The following is a 22,989-nucleotide window of genomic DNA, read 5'->3' on the forward strand; positions in this document are numbered from 1 at the left end:
TCCATCTCTCCAGAAATAAGTCCCTCACTGTTGCCACTTGTTATAGACCCCCCCTCAGCTCCCAGCTGTGCCCTGGACACCATATGTGAATTGATTGCCCCCCATCTATCGTCAGAGTTCGTACTGCTAGGTGACCTAAATTGGGATATGCTTAACCTGTTAGGGCAAGGGGGCTGTATTTGCACGGCTGGATAAAAAAATGTACCCGATTTAATCTGGTTACTAATCCTACCCAGTAACTAGAATATGCATATACTTATTATATATGGATAGAAAACACCCTAAAGTTTCTAAAACTGTTTGAATGGTGTCTGTGAGTATAACAGAACTCATTTGGCAGGCAAAACCCTGAGACAGATTCTGACAGGAAGTGGATATCTGATGTGTTGTATTACCTTTAAACCTATGCCATTGAAAAACACAGGGGCTGAGGAATATTTTGGCACTTCCTATTGCTTCCACTAGATGTCACCAGCCTTTACAACGTGTTTTGAGTCTTCTGGAGGGAGATCTGACCGAACAAGAGCCATGGAACGATGATGTCCCATTAGACACATGGCGCGCGAGTTCATGTTGGGTACCCTCGTTCCAATACGTTATAAAAGAGAATGCATTCGTCCACCTTGAATATTATTCATGTTCTGGTTAAAAAAGGCCCTAATGATTTATGCTATACAACGTTTGACATGTTTGAACGAACGTAAATATATTTTTTCCCCTCGTTCATGAAGTGAAGTCCGGCGGGCTTAGATCATGTGCTAACAAGACGGAGATTTTTGGACATAAATGTTGAGCTTTTTTGAACAAAACTACATTCGTTATGGACCTGTGATACCTGGAAGTGACATCTGATGAAGAGAATCAAAGGTAATGGATTATTTACATAGTATTTTCGATTTTAGATCTCCCCAACATGGCGGCTAGTCTGTATCGCAACGCGTATTTTTCTGGGCGCAGTGCTCAGATTATTGCAAAGTGTGATTTCCCAGTAAGGTTATTTTTAAATCTGGCAAGTTGATTGCGTTCAAGAGATGTAAATCTATAATTCTTTAAATGACAATATAATATTTTACCAATGTTTTCTAATTTTAATTATTTAATTTGTGGTGCTGACTTGAATGCCGGTTATTGGAGGGAAACGATTTCCTGAACATCAACGCCACAGTAAAACGCTGTTTTTGGATATAAATATGAACTTGATAGAACTAAAAATGCATGCATTGTCTAACACAATGTCCTAGGAGTGTCATCTGTTGGAGATTGTAAAAGGTTAGTGCATCATTTTAGCTGATTTTATGGTTTTGGTGACGCCTGTCTTTGAATTGGCACAACATTACACACAACTCTTGTAAATGTACTGTCCTAACATACTCTAAATTTATGCTTTCGCCGTAAAACCTTTTTGAAATCGTAAAACGTGGTTAGATTAAGGAGATGTTTATCTTTCAAAGGGTGTAAAATAGTTGTATGTTTGAAAAATTTGAATTTTGACATTTATTTGGATTCAAATTTGCCGCTCTTGAAATGCACCTGCTGTTGATGGAGTGCACCACGAGTGGGACGCTTGCGTCCCACCTAGCCCATAGAGGTTAACACCCCGGCCGTCCTACAATCTAAGCTACAATCTCACACAAATTATCAAGGAACCTACCAGGTACAACCCCAAATCCGTAGACATGGGCACCCTCATATCATCCTGACCAACCTGCCCTCTAAATACACCTCTGCTGTTTTTAACCAGGATCTCATCGATCACTGCCTCATTGCCTGCGTCCGTTATGGGGCCGCTGTCAAACGACCACCCCTCATCACTGTCAAGCGCTCTCTAAAACACTTCTGCGAGCAGGCCATTCTAATCAACCTGGCCCGGGTATCCTGGAAGGATATTGACCTCATCGCGTCAGTAAAGGATCCCTGGTTATTCTTTAAAAGTGCTTTCCTCACCATCTTAAATAAGCATGCCCCTTTCAAAAATGTAGAACTAAGAACAGATATGGGCCTTGCTTCACTCCTGACTTGACTGCCCTTTACCAGCACAAAAACACCCTGTGGCGGACTGCAAAAGCATCGAATAGTCCCCGCAATAAGCAACTTTTCAGGGTTGTCAGGAACCAATATACACAGGCAGTTAGGAAAGCAAAGTCTAGCTTTTTCAAACAGAAATTTGCATCCTGCAGCACTACTTCCAAAATGATTTGGGACACTGTAAAGTCCATGGAGAATAAGAGCACCTCCTCCCAGCTGCCCACTGCACTGAGACTAGAAAACACTGTCACCCCTGATAAATCCATGATAATAGAGAATTTCAATAAGCATTTCTTTACGACTGGTCATGCTTTCCACCTGGCTACCCCAACCCCGGCCAACAGCTCTGCACCCCCCCGCAGCAACTGGCCCAAGGCCCCCCCCCTCCCCGCTTCTCCTTCACCCAAATCCAGACAGATGATGTTCTGAAAGAGCTGCAATATCTGGATATCTACAAATCAGCTGGGCTAGACAATCTGGACCCTCTCTTCCTAAAATAATCCGCCGCCATTGTCGCATCCCCTATTACTAGTCTATTCAACTTCTCTTTTGTATCGTCTGAGATTGCTAAAGATTGGAGGCGGTGATCTGCCTCTTCAAAGGGGGAGACACTCTTGACCCAAACTTTTACAGACCTATATCCATCCTGCCCTGCCTTTCTAAAGTCTTCGAAAGCCAAGTGAACAAACAGATCACCGACCATCTCAAATCCCACCGTACCTTCTCCGCTATGCAATCTGGTTTCCGAGCTGGTCACAGGTGCACCTCAGCCACGCTCAAGGTCCTAAATTATATCATAACTGCCATCGATAAAAGACAGTACTGTGCAGCCGTCTTCATCGACCTGGCCAAGGCTTTCGACTCTGTCAATCACCGTATTCTTATCGGCAGACTTAACCTCTATGGGCTAGGTGGGACGCTTGCGTCCCACCTACGTAACAGCCACTGCCAGCCTGTGGCGCGATTTTCAAAACCTTAAAAATCCTATTACTTCAATTTCTCAAACATATGACTATTTTACAGCCATTTAAAGACAAGACTCTCGTTAATCTAACCACACTGTCCGATTTCAAAAAGGCTTTACAACGAAAGCAAAACATTAGATTATGTCAGCAGAGTACCAAGCCAGAAATAATCAGACACCCATTTTTCAAGCCAGCATATAATGTCACCAAAACCCAGAAGACAGCTAAATGCAGCACTCACCTTTGATGATCTTCATCAGATGACAACCTTAGGACATTATGTTATACAATACATGCATGTTTTGTTCAATCAAGTTCATATTTATATCAAAAACCAGCTTTTTACATTAGCATGTGACGTTCAGAACTAGCATACCCCCGCAAACTTCCGGGGAATTCGCTAACATTTTACTAAATTACTCACGATAAACGTTCACAAAAAGCATAACAATTATTTTAAGAATTATAGATACAGACCTCCTCTATGCACTCGATATGTCCGATTTTAAAATAGCTTTTGGTGAAAGCACATTTTGCAATATTCTAAGTACATAGCCCAGGCATCACGGGCTCGCTATTTAGACACCCGGCAAGTTTAGCACTCACCATAATCATATTTACTATTATAAAAGTTTGATTACCTTTTGTTGTCTTCGTCAGAATGCACACCCAGGACTGCTACTTCAATAACAAATGTTGGTTTGGTCCAAAATAATCCATCGTTATATCCGAATAGCGGCGTTTTGTTCGTGCGTTCCAGACACTATCCGAAATAGTAAAGAAGTGTCGCGCGCATGGCGCAATTCGTGACAATAAAATTCTAAATATTCCATTACCGTACTTCGAAGCATGTCAACCGCTGTTTAAAATCAATTTTTACGACATTTTTCTCGTAGAAAAGCGATAATATTCCGACAGGGAATCTCCTTTTCGGCAAACAGAGGAAAAAATCCCAAAGCCCAGTGTCCCTTGATCGGCCACTTGAGAAAGGCGATAATGTGTTTCAGCCTGGGGCTGGAATGACGACATTCTGTTTTTTCCCGGGCTCTGAGCGCCTATGGACGACGTGGGAAGTGTCACGTTAGAGCAGATATCCTTAGTAAATGATAGAGATGGAAAACAAGTTCAAGAAATGGTCAGACAGGCCACTTCCTGTAAAGGAATCTCTCAGGTTTTGACCTGCCATTTGAGTTCTGTTATACTCACAGACACCATTCAAACAGTTTTAGAAAATTGAGGGTGTTTTCTATCCATATGTAATAAGTATATGCATAGTCTAGTTACTGGGTAGGAGTGGTAACCAGATTAAATCGGGTATGCTTTTTATCCAGCCGTGTCAATACTGCCCCCTAGCCCTAACAGGTTAACAGCCTTGGTGTCTCAAATGACTGCCTCGCCTGGTTCACTAACAACTTCTCACAGAGTTCAGCGTGTCAATTTCGGAGGGCCTGTTGTCCAGACCTCTGGCAGTCTCTATGGGGGTGCCACAGGGTTCAATTCTCGGGTCAACTATTTTTTCTCTGTATATATCAAATGATCTTTGATCCACCTCTACACAGACGACACCATTCTGTATACATTTGGCCCTTCTTTGGACACTGTGTTAACAAACCTCCAAACAAGCTTCAATGCTGTACAACACTCCTTCCATGGCCTCTGACTGCTCTTAAATGCAAGTAAAACTAAATGCATGCTCTTCAACCGATCGCTGCCCGCACCCGCCTGCCCGACTAGCATCACTACTCTGGACGGTTCGAACTTAGAATATGTGGACAACTATAAATACCTAGGTGTCTGGTTAGAATGTAAACTCTCCTTCCAGTCTCACATTAAGCATCTCCAATCCAAAGTTAAATCTAGAATTGGCTTCCTATTTCGCAACAAAGCCTCCTTCACTCATGTTGCCAAACATACCCTCGTAAAACTGACCATCCTACCGATCCTTGCTCCAACACTCTACTCAGCAAATTGGATGCAGTCTATCACAGTGCCATCCATTTTGTCACCAAAGCCAAATATACTACCCAGCACTGCGACCTGAATGCTCTCGTTGGCTGGTCCTCGCTACATATTCTTCGCCAAACCCACTGGCTCCAGGTCATCTATAAGTCTTTGCGAGGTAAAGCTCTGCCTTATATCAGCTCACTGGTCACCATAGCAACTTCCACCCGTAGCAGGCGCTCTAGCAGGTATATTTCACTGGTCATCCCCAAAGCCAACTCCTGCTTTTCCCGCCTTTCCTTCCAGTTCTCTGCTGCCAATGACTGGAACGAATTGCAAAAATCACTGAAGTTGGAGACTAATATCTCCCTCACTAACTTTAAGCGTCAGCTGTCAGGGCAGCTTTCTGACGCTGCAGCTGTACACAGCCCGTCTGTAAATAGCCCATCCAACCAACTACCTACCTACCTACCTACCTACCAACTATCCCCATATTTGTTTTAGTTTTTCTGCTCTTTTGCACACCAGTATTTCGACTTGCACATCCTCACATCCTCACTACAGTGTAAATTGCTAAATTGTAATTACTAAGCCACTATTGGCCTTTTTATTTCCTTACCTCCTTACTTCATTTGCACACATTGTATACAGATTTTTCTATTGTGTTATTGACTGTACGTTTGTTTGTCCCATTTGTAGCTCTGTGTTGCTTTTGTCGCACTGCTTTGCTTTATCTTGGCCAGGTCGCAGTTGTAAATGAGAACTTGTTCTCAACTGGCCAACCTGGTAAAATAAAGGTGAAATACATTTTTAAAAACTTCTCGGCCCCCCGACTGCAAGGCACTACAGAGGGTAGTGTGTACGGGCCAGTACATCACTGGGGCAAAGCTTCCTGCCATCCAGGACCTCCATACCAGGCGTTGTCAGAGGAAGGCCCTAAAAATTGTCAAACTCCAGCCACCCTAGTCATAGACTGTTCTCTCTGCTACCGCACGGCAAGCGTTACCGGAGCGCCAAGTCTATGTCCAAGAGGCTTCTAAACAGCTTCTATCCCCAAGCCATAAGACTCCTGAACAGCTAATCAAATGGCTACCCAGACTATTTGCATAGCCCTCCACCACCCGCTTTTACACCGCTGCTACGCTCTGTTGTTATCATCTATGCATAGTCACTTTAATAACTCTACCTACATGTACACATTACCTCAATTACCGCAACTAACCGGTGCCCCCGCACATTGACTCTGTACCGGTACCACCCTGTATATAGTCTTGCTATTGTTATTTTACTGCTGCTCTTTAATTACTTGTTAATTAAAAAAAAAAACACATTTTTTTAACTGCATTGTTGCTTAAGAGCTCGTAAGTAAGCTTTTCACTGTAAGGTCTACACCTGTTGTGTTCGGCTCATGGGACTAATACAATTTGATTCGTTTTTTTTATTAACTCAGGAACCACAGCTTTGTGGAAGCACCTGCTTTCAATATTCTTTCTATTCCTCATTTACTTAAGTGTTTCCTTTATTTTGGCAGTTACCTGTAAGTGTGCGTGTACGTACTACGTGTGCATTTGTTGCAGTGTGTTCTAAGCCACCTCAGGCTTTGTATCATAGGATACAAAGTAATGCGTTTTGACTAATGAAACAACTGACACAGAAGTGGGTGCATACTGTGGAACAAAGTGGAGACAAAGAGGAGTCCCAAATTTCATTCATACAAAGCAAGCTACCTTACGTGAGCAAGTGATAGTACTGTACTGTCTTTGCGCCAGGGACCTCCACAGCAGATGGACTATACCTGGTGATGAATGAGGTTGAGGTGGTTAGCTGCACGCATGATAAACGCGTTTATTTTGTTCTCAATGGCTCCAAGTTTCAACTTTAATGTCCCAGAGTGCAATTGGTTTTGTAGCAAAGGAGCATAAAAACAACTTTGAACATATAGAATCCACAATGACACAGAGTTAAGTCAATACAATGGGCTAGTCCATCAAGTCATAGGGCTGACAGACATCAATACTAGTATATACAGTAGGCCTACTAGTGATTAAAAAAAATATATATATTATTTCACCTTTATTTAACCAGGTAAGCTAGTTGAGAACAAGTTCTCATTTACAACTGCGACCTGGCCAAGATAAAGCAAAGCAGTGCGACAGAAACAACAGAGTTACACATGGAATAAACACGCGCACAGTCAATAACACAATAGGAAAAAAAGAAAGTCTATATACAGTGTGTGCAAATGGCATGAGGAGGTAAGGCAATAAATAAGCCATAGTAGAAAAGTAATTACAATTTAGCAGATTAACACTGTGGTGATAGATGAGCAGATGATGATGAGCAGATGGTGTGTAACTAGTGATACTGGTGTGCAAAAGAGCAGCAAAGTAAATAAAAACAATATGGGGATGAGGTAGGTAGATTGGGTGGACTATTTACAGATGGACTATGTACAGCTGCAGCGATCGGTTAGCTGCTCAGATAGCTGATGTTTAAAGTTAGTGAGGGAAATGTAAGTCTCCAGCTTCAGCGATTTTTGCAATTCGTTCCAGTCACTGGCAGCAGAGAACTGTAAGGAAAGGTGGCCAAAGGAGGTGTTGGATTTGGGGATGACCAGTGAGATATACCTCCTGGAGCGCGTGTTATCGTGACCAGTGAACTGAGATAAGGCAGAGCTTTACATAACATAGACTTATAGATAACCTGGAGCCAGTGGGTCTGGCGACGAATATGTAGCGAGGGCCAGCCAACTAGAGCATACAGGTCGCAGTGGTGGGTGGTATAAGGCGCTTTGGTAACAAAACAGATGGCACTGTGATAGACTGCATCCAATTTGCTGAGTAGAGTATTGGAAGCTATTTTGTAGATGACATCGCCAAAGTCGAGGATCGGTAGGATAGTCGGTTTTACTAGGGTAAGTTTGGCGGCGTGAGTGAAGGAGGCTTTGTTGCGAAATAGAAAGCCGATTCTAGATTTGATTTTGGATTGGAGATGTTTGATATGAGTCTGGAAGGAGAGTTTACAGTCTAGCCAGACACCTAGGTATTTGTAGTTGTCCACGTATTCTAGGTCAGAACCGTCCAGAGTAGTGATGCTAGTCGGGCGGGTGCGGGCAGCGAACGGTTAAAAAGGATGCATTTGGTTTTGCTAGCGTTTAAGAGCAGTTGGAGGCCACGGAAGGAGTGTTGTATGGCGTTGAAGCTCGTTTTGGAGGTTAGTTAACACCGTGTCCAAAGAAGGGCCAGATGTATACAGAATGGTGTCGTCTGCGTAGAGGTGAATCAGGGAATCACCCGCAGCAAGAGCGTTGATATATAAAGAGAAAAGAAAGTCTATATACAGTGTGTGCAAATGGCATGAGGAGGTAAGGCAATAAATAAGCCATAGTAGAAAAGTAATTACAATTTAGCAGATTAACACTGGAGTGATAGATGAGCAGATGATGATGAGCAGATGGTGTGTAACTAGTGATAAAGGAGTCGGCCCAAGAATTGAACCCTGTGGTACCCCCATAGAGACTGCCAGAGGTCCGGACAACAAGCCGGATTGCACAGCGGAGAAGGTACGGTGGGATTCGAAATGGTCAGTGATCTGTTTATTAACTTGGCTTTCAAAGACTAGAAAGGCAGGGCAGGATGGATATAGGTCTGTAACAGTTTGGTTCTAGAGTGTCACCTCCTTTGAAGAGGGGGATGACCCGCGGCAGCTTTCCAATCTTTAGGGATCTCGGACGAAACGAAAGATGTTGAACAGACTGGTAATAGGGGTTGCAACAATGGCGGCGGATAATTTTAGAAAGAGAGGGTCCAGATTGTCTAGCCCAGCTGATTTGTACGGGTCCAGGTTTTTCTGCTCTTTCAGAACATTTGCGATCTGGATTTGGGTGAAGGAGAAGCTGGGGAGGCTCGGGCAAGTAGCTGCGAGGGGTGCGGAGCTGTTGGCCGGGGTTGGGGTAGCCAGGAGGAAAGCATGGCCAGCCGTAGAGATGCTTACTGAAATTTTCGATTATCATGAATTTATTGGTGGTGACAGTGTTACCTAGCCTCAGTGCAGTGGGCAGCTGGGAGGAGGTGCTCTTGTTCTCCATGGACTTTACAGTGTCCCAAAACTTTTTGGAGTTAGAGCTACAGGATGCAAATTTCTGTTTGAAAAAGTTAGCCTTTGCTTTCCTGACTGACTGTGTGTATTGGTTCCTGACTTCCCTGAACAGTTGCATATCGCGGGGACTATTCGATGCTTTTGCAGTCCGCCACAGGATGTTTTTGTGCTGGTCAAGGGCAGTCAGGTCTGGAGTGAAGCAAGGCCCATATCTGTTCTTAGTTCTACATTTTTTGAAAAGGGCATGCCTATTTAAGATGGTGAGGAAATTACTTTTAAAGAACGACCAGGCATCCTCGACTGACGGGATGAGGTCAATATTCTTCCAGGATATCTGGGCCAGGTCGATTAGAAAGGCCTGCTCGCAGAAGTGTTTTAGGGAGTGTTTGACAGTGATGAGGGGTGGTCGTTTGACTGCGGACCCATAGCGGATGCAGGCAATGAGGCAGTGATCGCTGAGATCTTGTTTGAAAACAGCAGAGGTGTATTTGGAGGGCAAGTTGGTCAGGATAATATCTATGAGGGTGCCCATGTTTACGGATTTAGGGTTGTACCTCGTGGTTTCCATGATAATTTGTGTGAGATTGAGGGCATCAAGCTTAGATTGTAGGACTGCTGGGGTGTTAAGCATATCCCAGTTTATGTCACCTAACAGAACGAACTCTGAAGATAGATGGGGGGCAATCAATTCACATATGGTGTCCAGGGCACAGCTGGGAGCTGAGGGAGGTCTATAACAGGCGGCAACAGTGAGAGACTTATTTCTGGAGAGATTCATTTTTAAAAGTAGAAGCTCGAACTGTTTGGGCATAGACCTGGAAAGTATGACAGAACTTTGCAAGCTATCTCTGCAGTAGATTGCAACTCCTCCCCCTTTGGAAGTTCTATCTTGATGGAAAATGTAGTTGGGTATGGAAATCTCAGAATTTTTGGTGGCCCTCCTAAGCCACGATTCAGACATGGCAAGGACATCAGGGTTGGCGGAGTGTGCTAAAGCAATGAGTAAAACAAACTTAGGGAGGCGGCTTCTGATGTTAACATGCATGAAACCAAGGCTTTTTCAATTACAGAAGCCAACAAATGAGAGTGCCTGGGGACACACAGGGCCTGGGTTAGCCTCCACATCACCCGAGGAACAGAGGAGGAGTAGGATGAGGGTACAGCTAAAGGCTAGCAAAACTGGACGTCTAGTGCGTTGGGGACTGAGAATAAAAGGAGCAGATTTCTGGGCGTGGTAGAATAGATTCGGGGCATAATGTGCAGACGGGTATGGTGGGGTGCGGGTACAGTGGAGGTAAGCCCAGGCACTGAGTGATGATAAGAGAGGTTGCATCTCTGGACACGCTGGTTATACTGAGTGAGGTCACCGCATGTGTGGGAGATGGGACAAAGGAGGTATCTAATGCATGTACAGTGGGACTAGGGGCTCCGCAGTAAACTAAAACAATGATAATTATCCTAAACAACAGTATACAAGGCATATTGAAATTTGAGAGAGACATAAAGCGAGGCATAAAGCAATCACAGGTGTTGATTGGGAGAGCTAGCAGGCATCAGCAATGTAGCCAAGTGATCATAGGGTCCAGTGTACAGCAATAGATGGAACAGGGAAGCCGCGGGGTAGTCGTTACTGTGCTAGCACGCGGGAGACACAGCGTTTAAAGTTAGCAGTCCGGGGTAAGTTGAAGCGCCTGCTCCGTCGTCCGGCAAAGGCTGGTTGGAGGCACAGCTGATGGAATTACGTCTGCGGACCAGTCGTGGTGGTACGGCGGGGCGCCGTGTCGACAAAGGGACCGGGTCAGATGGCGAAAGAGGTATTGTAGTTGTGGTAATTTCGTTTGCTAGCTGGGAGATGTGCCTGGCTCAGGGCTAGCTTCGGGGCTGGGTCACTCAGTGGCAGCTAGCTAGCTGTGATGATCAATGGTCCAGGGTTTACGGCAGGCATCTGGCATTGTAGTGGAGAAAAACAGTCCGAGGCTGGCAGGTATTATCCAGGCTAAAAAACCAGCTGGTGCCTGAGCAGAGGGTAAAGGCCGCTAGCAGTGGCTAACAATGACTAAATAGCTAATTAGCTGGCTACCTTCTGATGAAAGTTTTGGCTATAGGGTCTAAAAAAAATAGCGGATCCGTGTCACATTGAGTGAGGCGGGTTACCAGAAGGTATATTTAATTGAAAATTGAAAAAGAGATTGAAAAATAAATTGGAATATATATATACAAAAAAGACAAAAAAGACAAAAAGTAAATGAGAGGACAACAAATCACGTCTGCACTGCTACGCCATCTTGGAATGATCCACATTAGAAGTAGCACAAAAGTATAGCAAGCCAAAGTTGTGCTCTGTGCATTCTTAGATCATCTGGTCAACAACATATGATCAATGTGCTGACAAAAACATAAAGCAACATCACCATCCTTAACATATTGCTCCTCAATTGTTCATCAAGCGAATCACGGATTCCCATCAGACCAACTCCTTGAATGCCCTACTTTTGAAGTTTTGCAGTTGTCTAAAAACTAAATGTTGCCCAAAACTCTTCCCCCCTTTGTGTACTTTACTGTATTTATACTTGGGATATCACTTTTCAACACTAAAAAAATCACTGGAGGACATCTAACACTTGCTGCTGTTATCCCCTGACCCTTGATCTCTAATGGATATGAGGCAGATGATCTTGGTCTTCGGGAGTGGGCTGACTGCGTATGGCCCCTGGGTGTGGGGGCCACGCTGAGGAGGTCGGGATCTCCCTGTGGAATCACTCCATTTGGACCCGGCCTGATGCAAAACAGATTCCCTCTCCTGCTCTTCTTCTTCCCCCTCTACCCTTCTTCCTCTACCGCTCTTCTCCCTTTCTAAGTCCTCTTCACCTCTACCCATTTTTGCCCACTAAATCAAATCCAACTTCATTTACACGTTAAACATTACAGTACACTTTACAATTTAAATCCACCCTTCTCCCGCTCCCTGTCTACTTCACCCTCCCCCTCCTCTCACTCTTACACCTCTCATGCCTCCCCCAACCCCTCAATCCCCTCCCAGTGTTTGTGCCAATGGAATGTTCACATTCCTCAAGTCCTCGGGGCGTGATGTTTTGGGGGGATGCCATGAGGATGGGAGGTCTGGAAGGAAATAGAAAATATATGCAATATATATGATTTAGTAATTAAATTTAGTGCCAACAATGCCATTTCAGTGGAAAATCTTTCTTCTCCGCTCTCTCTCGTGTGTGTGTGTGTGTGTGTGTGTGTGTGTGTGTGTGTGTGTGTGTGTGTGTGTGTGTGTGTGTGTGTTTAGTAGGTTTTATGGTTGTACATTTGTGGGGAATAGTATGTTGGAACATTTTGTTGGGTGGAAAGAATATAAACTGTCCTTAGTCGTCAGTGGAAACATCCTCATTCGTTCTCACTACACTTTTGCATACCCATGTTGCCTTAGGTTTAGTGTCTTTTATATATACACTGCTCAAAAATAAAGGGAACACTTAAACAACACAATGTAACTCCAAGTCAATCACACTTCTGTGAAATCAATCTGTCCACTTAGGAAGCAACACTGATTGATAATAAATTTCACATGCTGTTGTGCAAATAGAATAGACAACAGGTGGAAATTATAGGCAATTAGCAAGACACCCCCCAATAAAGGAGTGGTTCTGCAGATGGGGACCACAGACCACTTCTCAGTTCCTATGCTTCCTGGCTGATGTTTTGGTCACTTTTGAATGCTGGCAATGCTTTCACTCTAGTGATAGCATGAGACGGAGTCTACAACCCACACAAGTGGCTCAGGTAGTGCAGCTCATCCAGGATGGCACATCAATGCGAGCTGTGGCAAGAAGGTTTGCTGTGTCTGTCAGCGTAGTGTCCAGAGCATGGAGGCGCTACCAGGAGACAGGCCAGTACATCAGGAGACGTGGAGGAGGCCGTAGGAGGGCAACAACCCAGCAGCAGGACCGCTACCTCCGCCTTTGTGCAAGGAGGAGCAGGAGAAGCACTGCCAGAGCCCTGCAAAATGACCTCCAGCAGGCCACAAATGTGCATGTGTCTGCTCAAATGGTCAGAAACAGACTCCATGAGGGTGGTATGAGGGCCCGACGTCCACAGGTGGGGGTTGTGCTTACAGCCCAACACCGTGCAGGACGTTTGGCATTTGCCAGAGAACACCAAGATTGGCAAATTCGCCACTGGCGCCCTGTGCTCTTCACAGATGAAAGCAGGTTCACACTGAGCACGTGACAGACGTGACAGAGTCTGGAGACGCCGTGGAGAACATTCCGCTGCCTGCAACATCCTCCAGCATGACCGGTTAGGCGGTGGGTCAGTCATGGTGTGGGGTGGCATTTCTTTGGGGGGCTGCACAGCCCTCCATGTGCTCGCCAGAGGTAGCCTGACTGCCATTAGGTACCGAGATGAGATCCTCAGACCCGTTGTGAGACCATATGCTGGTGCGGTTGGCCCTGGGTTCCTCCTAATGCAAGACAATGCTAGACCTCATGTGGCTGGAGTGTGTCAGCAGTTCCTGCAAGAGGAAGGCATTGATGTTATGGACTGGCCCGCCCGTTCCCCAGACCTGAATCCAATTGAGCACATCTGGGACATCATGTCTCGCTCCATCCACCAACGCCACGTTGCACCACAGACTGTCCAGGAGTTGCTTTAGTCCAGGTCTGGGAGGAGATCCCTCAGGAGACCATCCGCCATCAGGAGCTTGCCCAGGCGTTGTAGGGAGGTCATACAGGCACGTGGAGGCCACACACACTACTGAGCCTCATTTTGACTTGTTTTAAGGACATTACATCAAAGTTGGATCAGCCTGTAGTGTGGTTTTCCACTTTAATTTTGAGTGTGACTCCAAATCCAGACCTCCATGGGTTGATAAATTGGATTTCTATTGATTATTTTTGTGTGATTTTGTTGTCAGCACATTCAACTATGTAAAGAAAAAAGTATTTAATAAGATTATTTCTTTCATTCAGATCTAGGATGTGTTGTTTAAGTGTTCCCCTTATTTTTTTGAGCAGTGTATATATATATATATATATATATATATATATATATATATAGATAGATAGATAGATAGATAGATATATAGATAGATAGATAGATAGATAGATAGATGGTGTGTACACGCCCGCCTGTGTGTGGTGTTTATCAGTGATCTATGTAGGGTTGACCCCATTTAGTCGATTGTTTGGTTTGTGGGGCGGCAGGTAGCCTAGTGGTTAGAGGGTTGGGCCAGAAACCGGAAGGTTGCTAGATCGAATCCCCGAGCTGACAAGGAAAAAATCTGTCGTTCTGCCCCTGAACAAGGCAGTTAACCCACTGTTCCTAGGCCGTCATTGTAAATAAGAATTTGTTCTTAACTGACTTGCCTAGTTAAATAAAGGTTAAATAAAAACATAAAAAAATAAAAAATATTGGTTGATGGGCTATTAGTCGGCCGAGACAAAATTATGGCACGTCTTGATTGACGCCTGTCTCAGTGGACTAATTCATTGCTTAGGCTACAGGGCTGGCACCAGTATCACCAGAAGTATACTACCGTTTAAAGTTTGGGGTCACTTAGAAATGTCCTTGATTTTGAAAGAAAAGCTAATTCGTTGCCCATTTAAAATCGCATCAAATTGATCAGAAATATACATTGTTAATGTTGTAAATGACATTTGTAGCTGGAAACGGCAGATTTTTTATGGAATATCTACATATTCCATTAAAATAAATCAGCCGTTTCCAGCTACAATAGTCATTTACAACATTAACAATGTCTACACTGTATTTCTGATCAATTTGATGTGATTTTAATGGACAACAAATTAGCTTTTCTTTCAAAAAAATACATTTCTAAGTGACCCCAAACTTTTGAATGGTAGTGTACATAATTTCTCATCTACAATGGTTGTTTGGTTACTGTAATTTCTAGTAGTGCATTCAATATATTATTATTATTATTATTATTATTATTATTATTATTATTATTCCAGTCTTTTACAGTTCTCATTGTCGGAATGGACACGTTGTTTTTAGAGCACACAACCTAGGCTACACTTGTGAGAAACAAGTTTTGATTTATTTCATTCCATGTACGAGTTGTCAATGTATTAATTGTTTTGTTTGGAGCGCTCCCATCAATGTTGAGTAAGAACACACACCTGATTACACATAGAAGTTGGCTACCAGGCCTGCGCGCAAATGTAGGCTTATACATTTGCCCATTTGTGGATCTGATTGTCTTAATTCACCACCAATAATGAGCTGTGCAGCTTCTCAAAATACACATTTTCTTCACCTCAAACAGCAAGTAAACAGTCTGTTTTTACTTCCATTGAGAATGACAATAGTTCCTGAATGTTGCCTATTTCAAAAATCTTTCTGTCTCTCTCCCTTTGATAACCACTAGGCGTAAAACCAAAAAACATGTCATGCTTTGATCAGTCCAGAATATTTTATACAATGTTGCAAGTTTGTTAGTGCAAGCTTCCTGCTGGACCAAGTTGATAGTTGATGCAATGTTTCAAGTTGCTTTTATTATTTTTTATTTCACCTTTATTTAACCAGGTAGGTCAGTTGAGAACAAGTTCTCATTTACAACTGTGACCTGGCCAAGATCAAGCAAAGCAGTGCGACAAAAACAACAACAACAGAGTTACAAATAAACAAACATACAGACAATAACACAATAGAAAATCTATGTACAGTGTGTGCAAATGTAGAAGATTAGGTAGGTAAGGCAATAAATAGGCCATAGAGGGAAAATAATTACAATTTAGCATTAACACTTGAGTGATAGATGTGCAGATGAGGATGTGCAAGTAGAGATACTGGGGTGCAAAGAGCAAGAGGATAAATAACAATATGGGGATGAGGTAGTTGGGTGTGCTACTTACATACAGGTCACAGTGGTGGGTAGTATATGGGGCTTTGATGACAAAACGGATGGCACTGGGATTAGACTACATCCAGTTTGCTGAGTAGAGTGTTGGAGGCTATTTTGTAAATGACATCGCCGAAGTCAAGGATCGGTAGGATGGTCAGTTTTACGAGGGTACGTTTGGCAGCATGAGTGAAGGAGGCTTTGTTGCGAAATAGGAAGCCAATTCTAGATTTAACTTTGGATTGGAGATGCTTAATGTGAGACTGGAAGGAGAGTTTACAGTCTAACCAGACACCTAGGTATTTATAGTTGTCCACATATTCTAAGTCAGAACCATCCAGAGTAGAGGTCGACCGATTAATCGGAATGGCTGATTAATTAGGGCCAATTTCAAGTTTTCATAACAATCGGTAATCGGAATTTTTGGACACCGATTTGCGATATATATTTTTTTTACACACCTTTTATTTAACTAGACAAATCAGTTAAGAACACATTCTTATTTTCAATGACGGCCTAGGAACGGTGGGTTAACTGCCTTGTTCAGGGGCAGAATGACAGATTTTTACCTTGTTAGCTCGGGGATTCAATCTTGCAACCTTACGGTTAACTAGTCCAACGCTCTAACCACTTGCTTTACATTGCACTCCACAAGGAGCCTGCCTGTTACGCGAATGCAGTAAGAAGCCAAGGTAAGTTGCTAGCTACCATTAAACTTATCTTATAAAAAACAATCAATCGATCATAATCACTAGTTAACTACACATGGTTGATGATATTACTAGTTTATCTAGCCTGTCCTGCGTTGCATATAGTCGATGCGGTGCGCATTCGCGAAAAAGGACTGTCATTACTCCAACGTGTACCTAAACATCAATGTCTTTCTTAAAATCAATACACAAGTATATATTTTTAAACCTGCATATTTAGCTAAAAGAAATCCAGGTTAGCAGGCAATATTAACCAGGTGAAATTGTGTCACTTCTCTTGCGTTCATTGCACGCAGAGTCAGGGTATATGCAACAGTTTGGGCCGCCTGGCTCGTTGCGAACTAATTTGCCCGAATTTTACGTAATTATGACATAACATTGAAGGTTGTGCAATGTAACAGGTATATTTAGACTTAGGGATGCCACCCGTTAGATAAAATACGGAACGGTTCCGTATTTCACTGAAAGAAAAAACGTTTTGTTTTCGAGATGATAGTTTCCAGATTCGACCATATTAATGACCTAAGGCTCATATTTCTGTGTGTTTATTATAATTATGTCTATGATTTGATAGAGCAGTCTGACTAAGCGGTGGTAGGCACCAGCAGGTTTGTAAGCATTCATTCAAACAGCACTTTCGTGCGTTTTGCCAGCAGCTCTTCGCAATGCTTCAAGCATTGCGCTGTTTATGACTTCAAGCCTATCAACTCCCAAGATTAGGCTGGTGTAACCGATATGAAATGGCTAGCTAGTTAGCGGGGTGCGCGCTAATAGCGTTTCAAACGTCACTCGCTCTGAGACTTGGAGTAGTTGTTCCCCTTGCTCTGCACGCCGCTTCGAGGGTGGATGTTGTCGATGTGTTCCTGGTTCGAGCCCAGGTAGGAGCGAGGAGAGGGACGGAAGCTACACTGGCAATACTAAAGTGCCTATAAGAACATCCAAAGGTATATGAAATACAAATCATATAGAGAGAAATAGTCCTATAATTCCTATAATAACTACAACCTAAAACTTCTTACCTGGGAATATTGAAGACTCATGTTAAAAGGAACCACCAGCTTTCATATGTTCTCATGTTCTGAGCAAGGCACTTAAACGTTAGCTTTCTTACATGGCACATATTGCACTTTTACTTTCTTCTCCAACACTTTGTTTTTGCATTATTTAAACCAAATTGAACATGTTTCATTATTTATTTGAGGCTAAATTGATTTTATTGATGTATTATGTTAAGTTAAAATAAGTGTTCATTCAGTATTGTTGTAATTGTCATTATTACAAATAAACAAAACAAATCGGCCGATTAATCGGTATCGGGGTTGGAAAATCATAATCGGTCAACCTCTAGTCCAGAGTAGTGATGCTAGTCTGGCAGGCAGGTGTGGGCAGCGATCGGTTGAAGAGCATGCATTTAGTTATACTTCCATTTAAGAGCAGTTGGAGGCCACGGAAGGAGTGTTGTACGGCGTTGAAGCTTGTTTGGAGGTTTGTTAACACAGTGTCCAAATATGGGCCAGATGTATACAGAATGGTGTCGTCTGGGTAGAGGTGGATCAGAGAATCAACAGCAGCAAGAGCGACATCATTGATATATACAGAGAAAAGAGTTAACCCGAGAATTGAACCCTGTGGCACCCCCATGGAGACTGCCAGAGGTCCGGACAACAGGCCCTCCGATTTGAACTCTATCTGAGAAGTAGTTAGTGAACCAGGCGAGGCATTTGAGAAACCAAGGCTATTGAGTCTGCAGAAAAGAATGCGGTGATTGACAGAGTCGAAAGCCTTGGCCAGGTCGATGAAGACGGCTGCACAGTACTGTCTTTTATCGATGGTTATGATATCTTTAAGGACCTTGAGCGTGGCTGAGGTGCACCCATGACCAACTCGGAAACCAGATTGCATAGTGGAGAAGGTAAGGTGGGATTCGAAATGGTTGGTGATCTGTTTGTTCACTTGGCTTTCGAGGGCTTTAGACAGGCAGTGCAGGATGGATATACAGTTGAAGTCGGAAGTTTACATACACTTAGGTTGGAGTCATTAAAACTCGTTTTTTAACCACTCCACACATTTCTTGTTAAACAAACTATCGTTTTGGCAAGTCGGTTAGGTCATCTACTTTGTGCATGACACAAGTAATTTTTCCAACAATTGTTTACAAACAGATTATTTCACTTATAATTCACTGTATCACAATTCCAGTGGGTCAGAAGTTTACATACACTAAGCTGACTGTGCCTTTAAACAGCTTGGAAAATTCCAAAAAAGGATGTCATGGCTTTAGAAGCTTCTGGCTAATTGACATCTTTTGAGTCAATTGGAGGTGTTCCTGTGGATGTATTTCAAGGCCTACCTTCAAACTCAGTGCCTCTTTGCTTGACATCATGGGAAAATGAAAAGAAATCAGCCAAGACCTCAGGGGAAAAAATGTAGGCCTCCACAAGTCTGCTTCATCCTTGGGAGCAATTTCCAAACTCCTGAAGGTACCATGTTCATCTGTACAAACAATAGTATTCAAGTATAAACACCATGGAACCACACAGCCGTCACTTCTCAGGAAGGAGACACATTCTGTCTCTTAGAGATTAACTGAAATACCTTATTTATATAAGTATTGAGACCCTTTGATATGAGACTCGAAATTGAGCTCAGGTGCATCCTGTTTCCATTGATCATCCTTGATGTTTTTACAACTTGACTGGTAAATTCAATTGATTGGACATGATTTGGAAAGGCACACACCTGTCTATACAAGGTCCCACAATTGACCGTGCATGTCAGAACAAAAACCAAGCCATGAGGTCGAAGGAATTGTCTGTAGAGCTCCGAGACAGGATTGTGTCGAGGTACAGATCTGGGGAAGGGTACCAAAACATTTCTGCAGCATTGAAGGTTCCCAAGAACACCGTGGCCTCCATCATTCTTAAATGGAAGAAGTTTGAACCACTAAGACTCTTCCTAGAGCTGGCTGCCCAGCCAAACTAAGCAATTGGGGGGAGAAGGACCTTGGTCAGGGAGTTGACCAAGAACCCAATGGTCACTGACAAAGCTCCAGAGTTCCTCTGTGGAAATGGGATTACCTTCCAGATGGACAACCATCTCTGCAGCACTCCACCAATCAGGCCTTTATGGTAGTGTGGCCAGACGGAAGCCACTCCTCAGTAAAAGGCACATGACAGCCCACTTGGAGTTTTCCAGAAGGCACCTAAAGGACTCTGACCATGAGAAACAAGATTATCTGGTCTGATGAAACCAAGATTTAACTCTTTGGACTGAATGCCAAGCGTCACGTCTGGAGGAAACCTGGCATCATACCTACGGTGAAGCATGGTGGTGGCAGCATCATGCTGTGGGGACTGGGAGACGAGTCAGGATCGAGGGGAAAGATGACTGGAACAAAGTACAGAGAGATCCTTGATGAAAACCTGCTCCAGAGTACTCAGGACCTCAGACTGGGGCGAAGGTTCACCTTCCAACAGGACAACAACCCTAAGCACACAGCCAAGACAACACAGGAGAGGCTTCAGGATAAGTCTCTGAATGTCCTTGAGTGGCCCAGCCAGAGCCCGGACTTGAACCCGATCGAACATCTCTGGAGAGACCTGAAAATAGCTGTGCAGCGACGCTCCCCATCCAACTTGACAGAGCTTGAGAGGATCTGCAGAGAAGAATGGGAGAAACTCCCAAAATACAGTTGTACCAAGCTTGTAGCGTCATACCAAAGAAGACTCAAGGCTGTAATCACTGCCAAAAGTAAATCAACTAAGTACTGAGTAAAGGGTCTGAATTCTTATGTACATATATTATATATTATATTTCTGTTTTTTATTTGTAATAAATTAGCAAAAATGTATAAAAACCTGTTTTTGCTTTGTTATGATGGGGCATCGTGTGTAGATTGACAGGATTTAAAAAAAATCTATTTTAGAATAAGGCGTAACAAAATGTGGAAAATATCAAGGGGTCTGAATACTTTCTGAATGCACTGTATTAGCCTTGTTGATGTTTTAAATGTTTAAGTTGATATGTAGCTGGGATAGCAGGGGCAGTGCTCCTGTTGTCTGTGCTGCCTTGCGGTAACTCTGTGCTTCTAAATCACTAGTTTATAGTAAGAGTAAGCTATTTTAAAACATGAACTTGCTTGACCATGCTGCAGGTGATCTGTTTGTTAAATGCAGTATTTGCTTTGTGGACTTCACTGGATAGTCGTTGCTCTACAGTTTTGTGATGAAACAAGCCTATGTGTAGTTGAATTTATTCTGCCACTGTGTGACTGTTGTCTTTTTGTTGTATACCTTGGTGGCGTATGAACGAATGGGTTATAGAGCAAACAACACAATTATCACACCATAGGTTGTAATATGGCTTTTCACTGGCTTGGCTTCCTCTCTGATTTGGCCCATATACCGCTACTGAACATAACAGGGTTGGTAGACAGTGCACAGCGTGTTACAGCAGGTTACTAGCTTTCTGCTTCTCCTCCTCACAGGAATCTGCTCACCTGGTCGCCATGACTACACAATCTCAGACAAACACACACTCTGATTCACACTTACACACATACAGTCACATGGAAGGCATGGAAAGATTGATATCAGTCCATTCATTGTTACAGTATGTTGAACCATACATCCACTTTAGTCCAGGAGAGGAGGTGCTGATGGGGACTTTTTTTCTTTCTACTTTTCAGCTTTGATTCTGCCTGATTTATTTTCTCAAACTGTCATAACACTGTCCTTCTTTCCTGATTCCTGGTTTCCTTTCCTACTTCCCACCAATCGCAGAGTTCAGACCAGGTCGCCTTGACCAATGCCACTATATTGGATGGCAGCAGGGGCGGGCCCAACGGTTCCCTGGCCGACTCATTGGGCTCTGTGGCCGTCTGTCTTCCTCCTCCTGAGACCACTTCTCTTCTAACTGACTCTCTCCTCCGCACCTCGGCAGTGGTGAGCTGACGGACGGACGGACGGAAGGGCGGGCGGGCAGACACAGACAGACAGACAGACAGACAGACGGATAGACAGACAGACGGATAGACAGACAGACGGATGGGCAGACAGACGGATGGGCAGACAGACGGATGGGCAGACAGACGGATGGGCAGACAGACAGACAGACGGATGGGCAGACAGACGGATGGGCAGACAGACGGATGGGCGGGCAGACAGACAGACAGACAGACAGACGGATGGGCGGGCAGATACAGACAGACAGACGGATGGGCGGGCAGACATGGAAGGGCGGGCGGGCAGACACAGACAGACAGACGGACGGACGGGCAGACACAGACAGACAGATAAACAGACAGATGTAGCCTGACTCAGACAGACAGGTGATATTGGTAGACAGAGACAGACAGACAGAAGATGATAAAGGGGCGATATGTTTCAGTAATAAGGAGTCATTTTAAGGTGGATGCCCGTCAGACAATAACATTGTTGGTGACTCATTGATTTCCAGGACCATTTATCTTGTCATACCAGTAATCACAAAGCATCTAAACTGTGGACCATAGTGAAAGATGTCCTCCTGTTTTGGTGATTCTTGACTACTGCTTATTGTATTATCCAGACTGATTGTAGTTGTGGGTCTAAATGGAACCCATAGAACTTTTGACTGTGTTTCACCTGTTCACCGTCATGTGTAACAGACACTCATTATACTGAAATACTGTACACTCATTAAACACTAAACATGTACACCAGTGCCACCTGGTGGCCAATTATTGACACTTCCACCCAGTAAAAACCATACAACTCAATGTAGAAGTGCTTCTCCATACCTCACCGTAGCCCTGAGTTTGCTGTCCCCACAGTATGTTATATGCTAAGTTATTTTGTGGCCGTCCCTCTCAACCATGGTGTCCCTCTTCTCTTCCCGTAGAGCGCCGACGAGGGTGGCGAGGGCGAGTATGTCAACCTGTACTCATCCAGCCAGGCCAATGGGGAGCTGGAGCTGCCTCCCTGCCTCAGAGTAAATAACTAATGCACTCAACCTAGTAGGATTGTCACGATACCAGTATCACGATACTACAATACTCTATTTTCCATGGCAAAAAAATGAAAGCACAAAGCAGACTAAACTCGTTGATCCTTTAAAAACCTGCTTTATGCCAAACGTTGTGTGCTAAAGCTTGGGAAAATAAACACATGACTACGTAAGGCAGTTTAGGACTGTTTTCCTTAAGAAATTACAGCTCTAGGATCAGATTTTTTGCAACAATACTAACTGTAACCATTAAGCGGATGAGCAAATATCTGTATCAGTGGTTAATGACAACTTCTACCTATTACATTAGGGGGAGCAAACTCCATTTCAACTCTTTTGATGGAGACAGCCTTTGTGTAAATAATGTGTTGGTGTTCCATGATTACTGCTGCTC

General features: G+C 43.6%; 1 protein-coding gene across 4 annotated transcripts in view; it reads left to right on the forward strand.

The window, feature by feature from the left end:
* Nucleotides 1–22,989, forward strand: part of rapgef1b (Rap guanine nucleotide exchange factor (GEF) 1b) — a 92,424-nt gene that overhangs the window by 60,866 nt on the left and 8,569 nt on the right. For all 4 annotated transcript variants that reach the window (XM_045693056.1, XM_045693053.1, XM_014141709.2 and 1 more), the window contains exon 11: nt 22,491–22,580. In XM_045693056.1, the coding sequence (XP_045549012.1) occupies nt 22,491–22,580 (90 nt within the window). The remainder of the gene's footprint in view (nt 1–22,490; nt 22,581–22,989) is intronic.

Source organism: Salmo salar, chromosome ssa01 (genome assembly GCF_905237065.1).
Source record: "Salmo salar chromosome ssa01, Ssal_v3.1, whole genome shotgun sequence".
In the NCBI taxonomy this organism is placed as follows: domain Eukaryota; kingdom Metazoa; phylum Chordata; class Actinopteri; order Salmoniformes; family Salmonidae; genus Salmo; species Salmo salar.